Source organism: Tinamus guttatus, unplaced genomic scaffold (genome assembly GCF_059628265.1).
Source record: "Tinamus guttatus ecotype Peru unplaced genomic scaffold, ASM5962826v1 Tinamus_guttatus_pri_ptg000171l, whole genome shotgun sequence".
Lineage (NCBI taxonomy): Eukaryota > Metazoa > Chordata > Aves > Tinamiformes > Tinamidae > Tinamus > Tinamus guttatus.
In genome coordinates, this window is record NW_028288705.1 from 295,127 (window position 1) to 307,179 (window position 12,053).

General features: G+C 40.3%; 1 protein-coding gene across 2 annotated transcripts in view; it reads left to right on the forward strand.

The window, feature by feature from the left end:
- The window catches only part of SRGAP1 (SLIT-ROBO Rho GTPase activating protein 1), a 128,986-nt gene that overhangs the window by 67,424 nt on the left and 49,509 nt on the right, over positions 1–12,053 (forward strand). For both annotated transcript variants that reach the window (XM_088522928.1, XM_088522927.1), the window contains exon 4: positions 2,643–2,705. In XM_088522928.1, the coding sequence (XP_088379054.1) occupies positions 2,643–2,705 (63 nt within the window). The remainder of the gene's footprint in view (positions 1–2,642; positions 2,706–12,053) is intronic.

Sequence of the window (12,053 nt, forward strand, 5' to 3'; positions counted from 1 at the left end):
TTTATCAGAGAATTGCCACAAAATCTTTTATCAGAAGAAGACAGAGACTGACACATCATACATCCCTGCAGGCTCCCTTACAAGCTTCCCTCTGCAGGTCGGAGTGCTCCTGGGAGCTGGTGGAAAGATTATTCCTCTGTGATCATATGGAACTGCTAGATTGTGTCTTCCTGCTTTTTACTCTTTTTGATGGTCACCTTCTTGCTTTTCTTTTTATTTCGTTAGAATCTATCTTCCTTTCATTAAAACATCTTTTTTTTTCGCTCTGTTGTTATCTGTTCCCTTCACCTTCAAATTTATCCTTGATCCATGTGATGCCTGAAGAAGAGTGTGCATGTGTGGTAGCCAGAACTAAATCCCTAGGGCTGGGCTGCTTCAGTGCTGGACAAAGCTCTACAGAAGCAAGGAGGAGAATGTCCTAGAAAAGGGGGCTTTTCAACCTAGTCCTTTGCTCATCCAGTATCTGCTTGCATTAAGTCACACTAAAGGGCAGAAAGGAAAGGTGAGTCTTTCGAAGAACCGCTGTGCGCTTTGCTTACAACACAGTGCGCAGGGGATACAAATAAAGGCTGGCTGGGCCTTTCTGTTTCCCATCCAAAACAAGCTTTTTGCACTACCAGATTAAAGCATGCTGTTTTAAGCTCAGCATTGTGGTATTTATTTGAGTTCTTACCAACTTTGAGGCAGCAATGACTGCCGCTTGAAAGGGATGGGCTGTTTGGAGTTGGAGTTAATCTCTAATTGTTTCCATCCATACATGGTTTCATCCTCCAGTCTTAATGTATACCATCTTATTTGTGCAATTTGTCTCTCTTTCCGCTACAGTAATTAAAAAAAAAGAGTGCTCATGTTCAGCACTATCGAATCAGCCACCCAGGAGAAAGCAGGCAGCCCCTTTCTTGGTTCTTTGAGGAGATGTCGGAGCTCCACAGCTGGTAAAAGGCAGGCTGCCAATATAAGGAAATGAAAAGCAGTTCAGAATTTTTGTTAAAGCTTCCTGTGTTCCCTATAGCAGATTGCAACTTCACAATTCCTTTCCCATCCTGTTTCTTTACAAGCACTTTTGTCATGCATAAGACTTTCTGTCTGTAATTATTATAATACTAGATGAAGATCACCTGATATTTGCCAAGAAACGGAAGTAGTAAACCTTGTTGGCTAAACACTTCTAATCGAGCATACCTGTTAAAAAATACCAAACTCTGCAGTATGAAGAATTCAGGAAGTTGTGTAGCAGACAGGTGTAACTCTCCTTCAGAGCATCTGCCTTACTGTGCCTTGCTGAGGCTGATGCTCTTGGCAGTAAAAGCATGAGTCCTTTTTTATCTTACCTTTCTAGCTTCTTGTCAGTTAAAAAATATAAGGATCGAAGTAATTGCTGATCAATGGTATGGCAAGCTTCTCAAAATATTGCCCGGACTTTCAGGTAGGACAGCAGGAGCAGGGGCTCCTTATGCAAAGTTGCCTGTTTCAGCTAGTGTGTGTGTGTTGTCCTCCGGGAAGGTGAAGTGTCAGGAAGTGCCGTGTGTTTCCTCCTCGCATGTGGGTGTTGTGCTGGGAATCCTCGTGCAGAAACCCCCATTCCTGCAGGTGTTTTAGTGCTGGCCAACTGTGTGTTAGTGGCTTTGGAGAGGGGTTGCCCCAGCAGATTTTTCTTTCATTTTTCTTTGGCTTTTGTACAAATAAAAAGTACTTTTCACAGTTAAGACCATTATCTATTAGGAAGTTGTTATTATTATTATTATTTTAAGGAGCTGGGCTAATTATCAATTTATTCACTAAAAAAGAAAAAGACATTTTCAGCATGATTAGATGTTATGGTGATAAGAAGAAATATATCCAGGCTGTCTGCCCAGTCCTATAGCCTTATTCTATAGTTGTTTTCCAAAGGATGTGGTGCAAATGCCTTCAGCTCTTGCACCATTGCCACAAATTTCAACTGATTGAACTGTTATGGACAGCTAACAAAGGAATATATTTGAATGAGACTCCAATTAAATAGTCCGATTTTGACATACTTACTTTCTTTAATAACCACTGCCAAGCATTTCTTGTTTCTGGGTCAGAAGGAAAGGAAAGCCACAGTCCAGAAAAGTGAAGCAGGCTGCTGCAGCAGCAGCAACCCGCTCGGCGGGTTATTTTGCAGATGGCTGTTTCAGAGAGGAGCCACAATTATTTCTCGCATAAATATTTAGGTAGTCACTTGTGCTGAGAAACAAAAACTATTCTAGATAAAACATCGGGAAGGTTATCCTGCTGGAATATTGCACTGCCGGGGGTTATGTTTATGTGTGTGTCACAGCAATTGTAAAACAGTAAAGAATTCCTGCCATTAAAACAGCTTATAATATTAATCCTAAAGCTCAGCCCTTCTGTTGGCACTTGGTTTCCTGATGCTTCCTGGGAATCACACTGTAATATAACTTCTGGGTTTCCCTGTGGAAGTTCTCAGTCTAGCTGTTGTCCATCTGCCTCTGCATCCCTGAATCCATAGCTTTCATGCACTGGAATTCTGACGGAACGGTGTCCTGGTGAGCGCCGTTGCATTCACTAGCTAGTATTAAAAGCAATGAATACTTCATAGATGCAAAAGTATGTTGTGATTTCTGTGTTTATTTCTAATTATTCCTTTTTAATTACAGAGCAAAGAAATTGCATTTCAGCTGCATGAGGACTTAATGAAAGTTCTTAACGAGCTTTACACAGTAAGTACAGTAACTTAGCTTCTCTCGTACAAATCCCATGTCAGACCTGTCCTATAAACTTTTAAGTATCCTTTTATCTAGCAAGTTACCGCCAGTGGAGATACCGATTTTTGTCTTTTTATGCAAGGCCAAGCTTGCATAAAGCTGGAAACACTATCTATTTGTTCAAAACATAAATCCTAATGCTTTCAGGATTGCTTGCTACCTTTCCACGGGTTTTCCCCCAGTCTGTGCTAAGCTAATTCATTAAAAGTTTCCTTACCAGAGCAAAGCTTATCCCTTTTGTGCCTTGTTTTTACCCATGCTGCCATCTGCTTGGCTTGACTAGAGAAATATATGCAGCAAAAATCATAGGTTCTTGCAAGTCCAGTCCTGTAGTGCCAAACTGTTAGTTATGTGTGCTCCCCACTCACTGACTAGAAGTAGTAAATACTGAGAAAAACGAAACAATGACGACAACAAGCAAATAAAGCAGAGGACCGGGGAGGCCTTCTGAGTGCGGAGAGATCAAGCAAAAGTAATGGGAGCATCCTGGCAAGCTGCTGGAAGCTTGCAGGAAATTCTAGTGGTAGAATAGGTCAGAGCTTTTCTTTGCCTCTTGGTAACTTTACACAGTGTGTTAAAACAGTGATGAATCTTACCTACCTAAAATCTTTGTTCGTTTGTTTGTTTGTTTGAGAGGCTCAAACAGCTTATTCTGAGAAGGTACAAAGCAGGTAGCTATAGAATGAGGAGGAACTGGTGACATTTGCTTCCTATGAAAGTGTTGACTAAATTGCTGGTTACATTGCTGATTAAATTGTCTTTCCCCTCTTGAAGATTCCAGGCATCCCACTTTCCAGTACCCTATCCAACAATCTCTAGACTGCTTCTTTCCATAACCGCTTTTGGAGGAACAGAAAAAAAATGTATATATTTATATGAAAAATAAAAAGTTATTTGATTTTTGAAGAAGAAATTTTGGACGATTATCAGAGACTAGCTCTCTTAGCCTGGTCAAATATGATCTTTGTGCATCTTGTCTGTTTTTCCTTTTGACCTCGGGAAGATAGGCACCATCAGTAGATGGGTTGGAGAGCATTTAAACTTGAGAACCACTTAGGTGAAAAAACTTCCAGAGGTGTAAAGCACTTTTGACCTGTCTGCCTGCCCTGTGTAGGCGTGGATGCAGATTCCCAAAACATACTTAAAGAAGTTCTGCAGAGCTCGTCTTTGGGGATTTTTTTTCCAGCCTAGCTGGTGTTCTAGAGTGTGGCACTGCAAAACGCGGTGGGCTGAGGCTGCAGTCAGTGGAACCTCAGGGATATCTCAGGGGTATCAGATGGGATCAGCTTCTGCAAAGCAGGGACGGCCTCAGACGACTCACACGAACGCGGTGGGTCTGAGCCCGCAGGAGCCATTGCACAAATGGGGCTGCAGTGCTGAGCAAGCCCTCAGGATACAGTCTTGTTCCAATTAAATAGTTACATAACCCCCATGCCTGGCAAGGCACAGAATTAGTTTCTGTGCTCCCAGGATAGGAAAATGTTAAAGCATGTGTTGAAATACTTTGCTGAATCACCCATGAAACTTTTCAGGCCTGGGCTTTAGTATTTTCCCCTTTTTTCCCCCTTTTTTCCATTACTGTTATCTCTTTCCACTGGTGGCTCAAGAAGCTTACTGAGATTTTAACTTCCATGTTAGGGCTTCCAGTGAACTCCTTTCTCAGCATTTAAGCTTTGAGGATTTTTGTAAAATGAGAAGATTATTGGACTTTATGAAGTACAGCAAGTACAGATTGAGTTTAGTTACTGATGTGGAAGATTTCCCAACATGATATGCTAAAAATGGAATTCATTTCACCTAATTTTTAGGCATCTGCAGTGCCTAAAACAGCTTGCAATCTGAATTCTAGTTATAATCCCTGGAGGTCTGATGTGTGGAGATGAGAAGTCTTCACCTGACCAGATGTAAGCAACCACCCGCACCATAAACTCTGCTGTCCGGCTCTTCCCTGATTGCCAGGGACTTGGTCAGCTGGGAAGGGCCACGTTTGGCTAACGGGGGCCGCGCTCTAAATAAAGTGTCAGAGGGATACAAAAATGTGTTTCTTCCGCTGCTGGCATCTTTAGAATGATCATCAGCATTTCTATGTAATATAAATGTGTGTTTACATAAGAAGATGTCTGGACAGATGGGTAAGTCACATGCCTAGGCTTTTAGTTCTGTGTAATATTTAATGTTTACGGGGAAGACCGCAGTTGCTAAAAGTAGATATGGTTCTTGATTTTAATCATTTACAAAGAAGGAGAAATAATCTTTCTGTTTGCCCCATGACTTATGGTAAAAAAGCAAAAAAACAGTAACATTGATTTCCATTTTACTATTGTAAGTAAGTTGTAGTGTCCAAAAGAAATTTACCTTCTTTTTGAAAAGAGTTTCAAATCAATGAATGATATACTCATTTTGAGAGGCCTCTCTCTATTGCTCCATTCTGTGTTTTTTAAATCAATGGTGCTATCATGTAGCATAGCTCTCAAAATGTGAAACTTCGCTGGAGTTTAGGTACATTTGAAGCCTGTAAATGAGAAGAAAGGTTTTTGATGAACTGAGTGTATGGATGAAGAGTTTAATAATCTGTTTACTTCTTATGGCAGCATTGCTCATCTTACAAGAAAGGTCAATAAGATTGAGATGAATTGAGGTAAAATTGAATTCTTCCAGAATTCAAACAAACAAACAGTTGTGTTTACAAGTAGATTGAAGAGAATGAAAGAACTGAATCATTTCAAGCAAGAAGCAAAAATAATGAGAACCTACCTTTTGGAGTAAACGTAAAGAAACTGCAGATTTTATTTGCTAGATCAGATGTCTTTGGCTTCTGTCATCTAAGATGCCAGAAACAAATGATTTTGAAATTCATTGCTGAAAATTAGTTTTGCACTTCTGCCTCAGAAAATCCCTTTTAGCCTACTTATAGGGAGGTATGTTCATTAGTTTTGAAAGTTTTAGATCAAACTGTTCAGGTCTATAGATAGTGCCATAGATTTTGCAAAGATGAACCTGTTCCAGAAGAACAACAAGAGAAAACACTGAAGAGACTTTCCACCTTCCATTGGAAGTGCATTACTAAGGTTTGCAATTAAAAAAACCTCTTTCTGCTCAAGGGTATTATTAAGCTTGTGAAAGTTTGAACTTCAGTCTTCTGAGAGAGAGCAAATACAAAATGATTTGGCTCCTTGTTCAGTGTGCTCAGAACTGCAATGAAATATCAAAAAAAAGAAGAAAAAAAGACACGCTCTGGACTATTAAATTCCTACAGTTCTTTAAAAATGTTGTCTGCTTAGACCTTTCTACTTACTTATACTTTTCGTAATTTCTTCCTTTTCGTATTTCATTACTAGAAAGTATTATGAAAACAGGAGATTTGTACCAGAGGTTTTCATTTATTCCCTAGGAAATACCTTGGCTTGTGTTGATTTTGGCTTGGGCCATCCTAATTAAAATTATGCATCATAAACAGAATTGCTGTAAAAATAAAAGCAGAAGCAGATGAATCAAGGCTCCCAAAGATTTTCCAAGAACTCTTGAGTCAAAAAGCCTTATTTTGCTGGAATGATCTGTTCAGAATTCTGTAAGGGAAACCTGCATTTTTCATTTTTTATCCTTTTTCATAGAGGAGGTTTTTCACGCATTGTGTTAAATATTCTTATATCTTTTCTACATGTTAGTTGAGTGATTAGTGAAATTCATACTTAAGATTTTAAGACTTTATTTATTTAAGATTTTATTTTCGGTTCTCAGTATTTTAGGCACCAGTACTTACATTATGATTCAAAAGATCATTCTAAAAATAATTAAATAGCTAAGCTTCAGTCTGTATCTTTGCAAGTTCAGCAAATTATAAGTGGCAAGTACTTTTAATTATGCATGGCTTCTCCATGGCCATGCCAGCCAATCACTATTTTCAAGTTTGCAGCATCCCAGCTGCTGCATTCATCTCTTGCTCCTCTCCCCAGTACTCTTTCAGTCTGTGTAGACTAGTAATTAATCCCATGTTTTACAGAAGGATATAAACTGTTGGAACTAGAGCTCGGCACAGGTTTGGAGCGAGCAGAGATGGGAGGAGGGAAGCCTGATTATTTGTGGGGGGGTCTCAGAGAAGAGGTTATTTCCTGGCAATTCAAAAAATATCTATATATACACACATACATACATATAAATATACACACACATACACTAATCAATCCAAAAATGCCTGGAGGGTTGAGTGGATATTTTTTGTGAGCTGATTTAGAAAGCTCATTGCATGTTAGATGTAATAGGTATCAAAATGGAGCATTTCAAAGTGTTTCTGAATTAGAAGACTCAGATAGATGGGTATTTTAAAAAAAGGGGGTGGGAGGAGGATTTTTTTTAGACAGAAAAGTCTGAGTATTTTAAAACAAAACATTACTTTTTCTCCAAGAGACTTAAGATGACTTTCTTAGATTAACTTTACTAATTCTGCAGATTTTGGCTAAAAAGTCACTTTTTTCACCAGTTGTTTTCCCAACTCCATTTAAAGTAAAAAGACTGGGGGAGGATGTGTGAATAGACTCTCCTCCTAAGATGCCCTTGCTGGAATGTGGCTGTCAACTAACTTCACCTGTGCTTTCTGGACAAACAAAATTTGCAAGTGTTGGAGGGGAAACTGGCAAATACTTGTAAAAGAGATCTCTGAGGAATTTCCTCAGGTATCCAACAGCTACTCCTCCTGTTTTGCTTTGTTTTGAGGGAGAGCTGCCTCTCACCAGTTCCTCCTTCAGGAGAGGGACTCAGGAAAAACAGGGAGTAATCAAAGGATTAGGGCGGGGACAAGAAGTGAAGAGTGCCAAGCAGGGAAGGTGACAGTATAAAGGTTAAAAACACGATGGTTTTTAGCCGTCGTGGTGAGGTTGGTGTCATGAGCACTGGGCAGAGCCACCCCAGGAGTAGCCACCACTTCATAGCAGCTTGCGGTGACAGGCTGTCCGGCCAGGGCGGTGGTGTCTGGACTGGTACAAATGCTCTAATAAGTGAAATATGTTATACTTACCTAACTCAGTGGTTTTACACATCCACCTGAAGTCACGGAATGAAGATGCTTTTAATAAGATGATGTGTTAGAGGATCACTGATGGAGAGCTGATTATGTCTTTCTTGCTCTCCCTCTTTGCTCAGTCCTACAAATTCCTTCTTATTTATCATGAATGGTTTTAAGCTTTCATTTTTACTTCACAAGGAAACAAAAATAGACCAGCCACTTCTAGAGGTGACAGTGGAATAAAAGGCAGCTGATCACAAATGCAGCTGCCTAATTTGGGGTTGCTCCAGAGCTGCAGCCCACTAGACTGCTGAGGAGTGAGAAAGGACTGCGAAGGGTTCAGTGAGTAAAAATACCAGTGTAAATCAGCTGCAATATTTATTGGCATTTAGACATCTAAAAAGTACCTATCTGCCTGCAGGCAGCTCACCCAAAGTCTCCAGCCCCTGCTTTAGGGAAAGAGGGGCTTGAAACCATCCTCTGCATATAATACAGCCTTGTAATATTCCTTGAGCCTTCAAGTTGCCAAAGGGAACAACTGCTGGTTACTGCTCTGGAAGGCCCTGCTCTTTCACCATATCATGCAGGACTGCAAACATCTGTGATCTAATTTCCACTATCAAACCTAATCTAAGGCAGCTGAAGAATGGTTTAAGTGACAGACCTGTTAAGGACTTGGAACATCTGTTTGCCTTTTTTTTTTTTTTTCTTTCTCTCTCGGGTGCTCCCTCTTGCAGAGATTGACCATGAGAAAAAAAATAATAAAAATGGTGAATATCAAGGAGCAGGAATTTTTCAAGTGTCATAAAAATATGTTTTCACGTCTCCCATTTGGCTTTCCAAATTACAGTACGTGGTATCACACTTTTCACAAGCAATATAAATCTAAGGCTTGCTGAAAAAATGAAAAAGTAGGAACAGTCCAAAGCAAACAATTTGATATTAAATAAGACTAGGGCAGCTGTGCCACTTGCATTTTCCATTGCCTTATCTTAGTCATTAAAAATCTTGGCTGTTTAATTTTGCAAAGTAGTTGTTGCCAAATTTCCTTCTTTCTTTGCTGAAGTAACACAGAATCTGGATACTTTATAGAAGACTTTAGCCTAATTTACTGCAGCACCAGAGATCTGAGGATGGTGAGATCAGTAATTCTGTATTGGTAATAATATATCAGTGACAATTCCTGGAACCACATCAGAGGTTGGTTTGGATCTGAAGAGACTTAGGAAAATATATAGTGCTGAGCCTACTTAACTGCTAGCAGCCAGTGAGGCAGTGAAATTGGCATAAGATTTTACATAATTCTTGGGAAAAGTACCAACTAACCTGATTTATTGAACCTCATGCAATTGCAGTTTCTGGTAAAAACTCACCACTTAGAATTCTGAGACAATTCTGAAAAAATTCAAACACAATAATTGCAGCAGAGATGAACTGCTGTTCCATTAAATGTCTATTTCCTGAGAAACACTGTGAAAAAAATATTAATTATTCAGTAAAAAAATAAAGCTCCTGTGGGCAGCATGTGATAATTTCAATATACTTTAACTTTGAAGTGAAATTTTAGTGTTTTGAGTTGAGAAGTTCTCTAAAACAGAAGTTCACATTAGAGCTCTGAAAACGAAAACTAGAGTCTCGTTACAGGAACGCTGCCTCTCTCTTCCCCCACAAAAGGGCATCACTCATTGCTGTCTGCTTGATGGATTTGCCCAGATAACTATTGTGGGTTTAAATACAACAGTTATCCGAGGGCTGCCTCTCGCGTGCCCTTCCCTGTGCTGTGCGCGCGGTGTCCTGCCCTTCGCCTACTTGTGGAGCTGTTGCAAATGATGCTGGGTCTTCAGCTCTGTGTGAGGAGTCTCTGTGCACAGTCCATCCCCTGGGAGCAGGAGGGCATGGGATTGGGGTAGCATAATCTTTTTCAACTGCTTGTAGCCTCGTTTTGTTGTCTGTCAGAAGTATGTATTTTATGTCATTGGAGCTTTGGTAGCAAACGTGCTAAATTAGTAGGAGGTAATGTCATTGTTTAATTTTAAGAGGGAGTAGTATGGATTGAACGATGCCTGTTCACTACAGAGAAGTGCAGCAGATCCGTCATGTTGACAGTTCACCAGCTGCAAAATTACGACCTTGCTCTCTCTTTGCAGTGAATACTTGATGGTTGATCAATAACCACTTTGGGGACTAATTAAAGTCAGCACAGTGATGGATACTCTCACAGGATAGTCCATCAATTCAACAGTTTGGCAGGAATTTGAAGAGGAGTATTGCTCCTTTCATCCAGTTATTTGTAGTTTGAATAATAGTTCTGTGGATTGTTTACATATTCACAGACCCAAAATCTGTGAATCTCAGAATGATTCCTACAAATCTATCTATGAGAATTAGGCAAGATTTGTCACTGTCTTTTGCGGTATTTAACAGTCTTTTAAGAACCCCTGGGACAAAGGATGACATAATATTAAGAATAAAGAGTCATATATGTAATTTAGAATGTAAATTATAGGCTAATTTATTGAGAAAACATGCACTGCAATACTTGGAATACTTATTCTCGTTTATTTTCTGCATGTGTCTGTCTACTGCTATATCAGTTCTTAAAAACACTGACAAATCTTGAAAAAAGAGTGGAGCTGTGGCCTTTTTTCCCCAAAGGCTTGCAAAATAATGATGTCACTAGTGCATGAGATAAGAAGTGCTATCAACATGACAAACTGGACAAGAGTCAAATGTACAGACTAATGACTGCACTGTGCATTAATTTCTGAACTACTATCTTGAGCGTGGCTCAAGCAGGACAAGCTCTGCCTATTGACCAAGCCTCGTGGTACATCTAGAAGGGCATCTTTTTCAATTTTTGTCTTCTTTAAGAGTCATCTATAGCACGAGCATTTTGGGAAGAGGAGTTTTAGGTAGACTTCTCAGTTCTTCACAGGGAACCTTCCCGTGTCATTCATTCTCTCACAAAACTGGGGTTTGTGGGGGTCAGTGGGAGACACTGAATTTGGTAGCATGTACCACAAGGCAGAGAGAGACTTTTTGGTGATGTGGGTTTGGCAGCGGGGAGGGAGCCGGTAGGGAGGCACTCGTGCTCCTTTCCTCAGTGGGATTTGTGCCAAGGCAGCTGGGCTCCATTATGCTCAGAAGAAAATGCTTCAAAAACTCCTGTGGCTACTGCCTTGCCACACAGAGCAGATCCTTGCTTCACCACTGCTGTTAGATGCTTTGAGGTGTGTTGGGAAAATCCAGGATACAGCCTGGAGGCAGAAAAACTCCCTGCAGGCAGAAAAACAGAGTTAAGTACCTAGCTGGGAAGACAGACAGATTAGCCTTGTCCCATCTGCTAAGGAGTCTCAGTTCTTACTCTGGAGATGAATTTGGAACAATAAATAAATAGAAAATGAATAGAAATAAATAAAAATTAAAAAAGGAGGGGTGAGCAAAACAACTGCAGACTCCTGTAGAAAAGCACTTAAGAAGTAAGCACTTAAGCAGTAAGAAGACAAAAGAGAAGGACACAGCTCTTGGTATTAATTTCTTTTTCCCATCAACTTTAATAGAGCTATATCACCTGTTGTGCCTTTTCAGGTTTGTTTTGTAAATCAATTCTTTAAAAAGTCCATTTCTTCTAAATAATCCTTTCTATGTGGATTCTCTAAGTAGGATTTTCTGGGCACAACTCTAAAAATGCTTTTCGTAGTAAAGGAAATAGTACAGGATATAGGAAGCTGAACATGCAATTTGGTTAAACCAAAACCAGTGTAGATCTGCAGTCTGCAGACCCACGCTCTGTCCCAGGTGAGCTTGTTTAATCTTCATTTTGGCCTCTTCTGCTGAGACTGTGATGCTGTTCAGGGCACTGCCTGCTTCTTGTGGGCGTAAGCAGACCTAGAACAGAAAGGTCTTCACTTCGGCTGGGCCTCAGAGCACTGGGCTATAAACTAAGCACAACAGCAACGCTAGTCCCTGCTCCCCAGTTTGGAATTTCAGCAGAGAGCTATAAATGTTGGCAAAAATAGAAGTAAGAGCACTCTTTCTGGTGCGGAGCTCCAACTTTGTTATCTTAACTTGGGAAGTCATTGAAGAGTTGCCTGTTTTATTTTTAATATCAAGACCATCCGTGTTACACAGCAACATACGCAGGTGCGTTATGCAGAATTGTAGCTCTCTAAAACCTTCTTCCTTTCAGCTGCACAGCACTTTGCACATCCCTCTCGTCAGCTGGTATCCACCATGGCAGGTAGCCAGTCCGTGTGGGCCCCTCGTAGGCCTTGCCTGAGCTGTCGCCACCAAGACTGATTTAC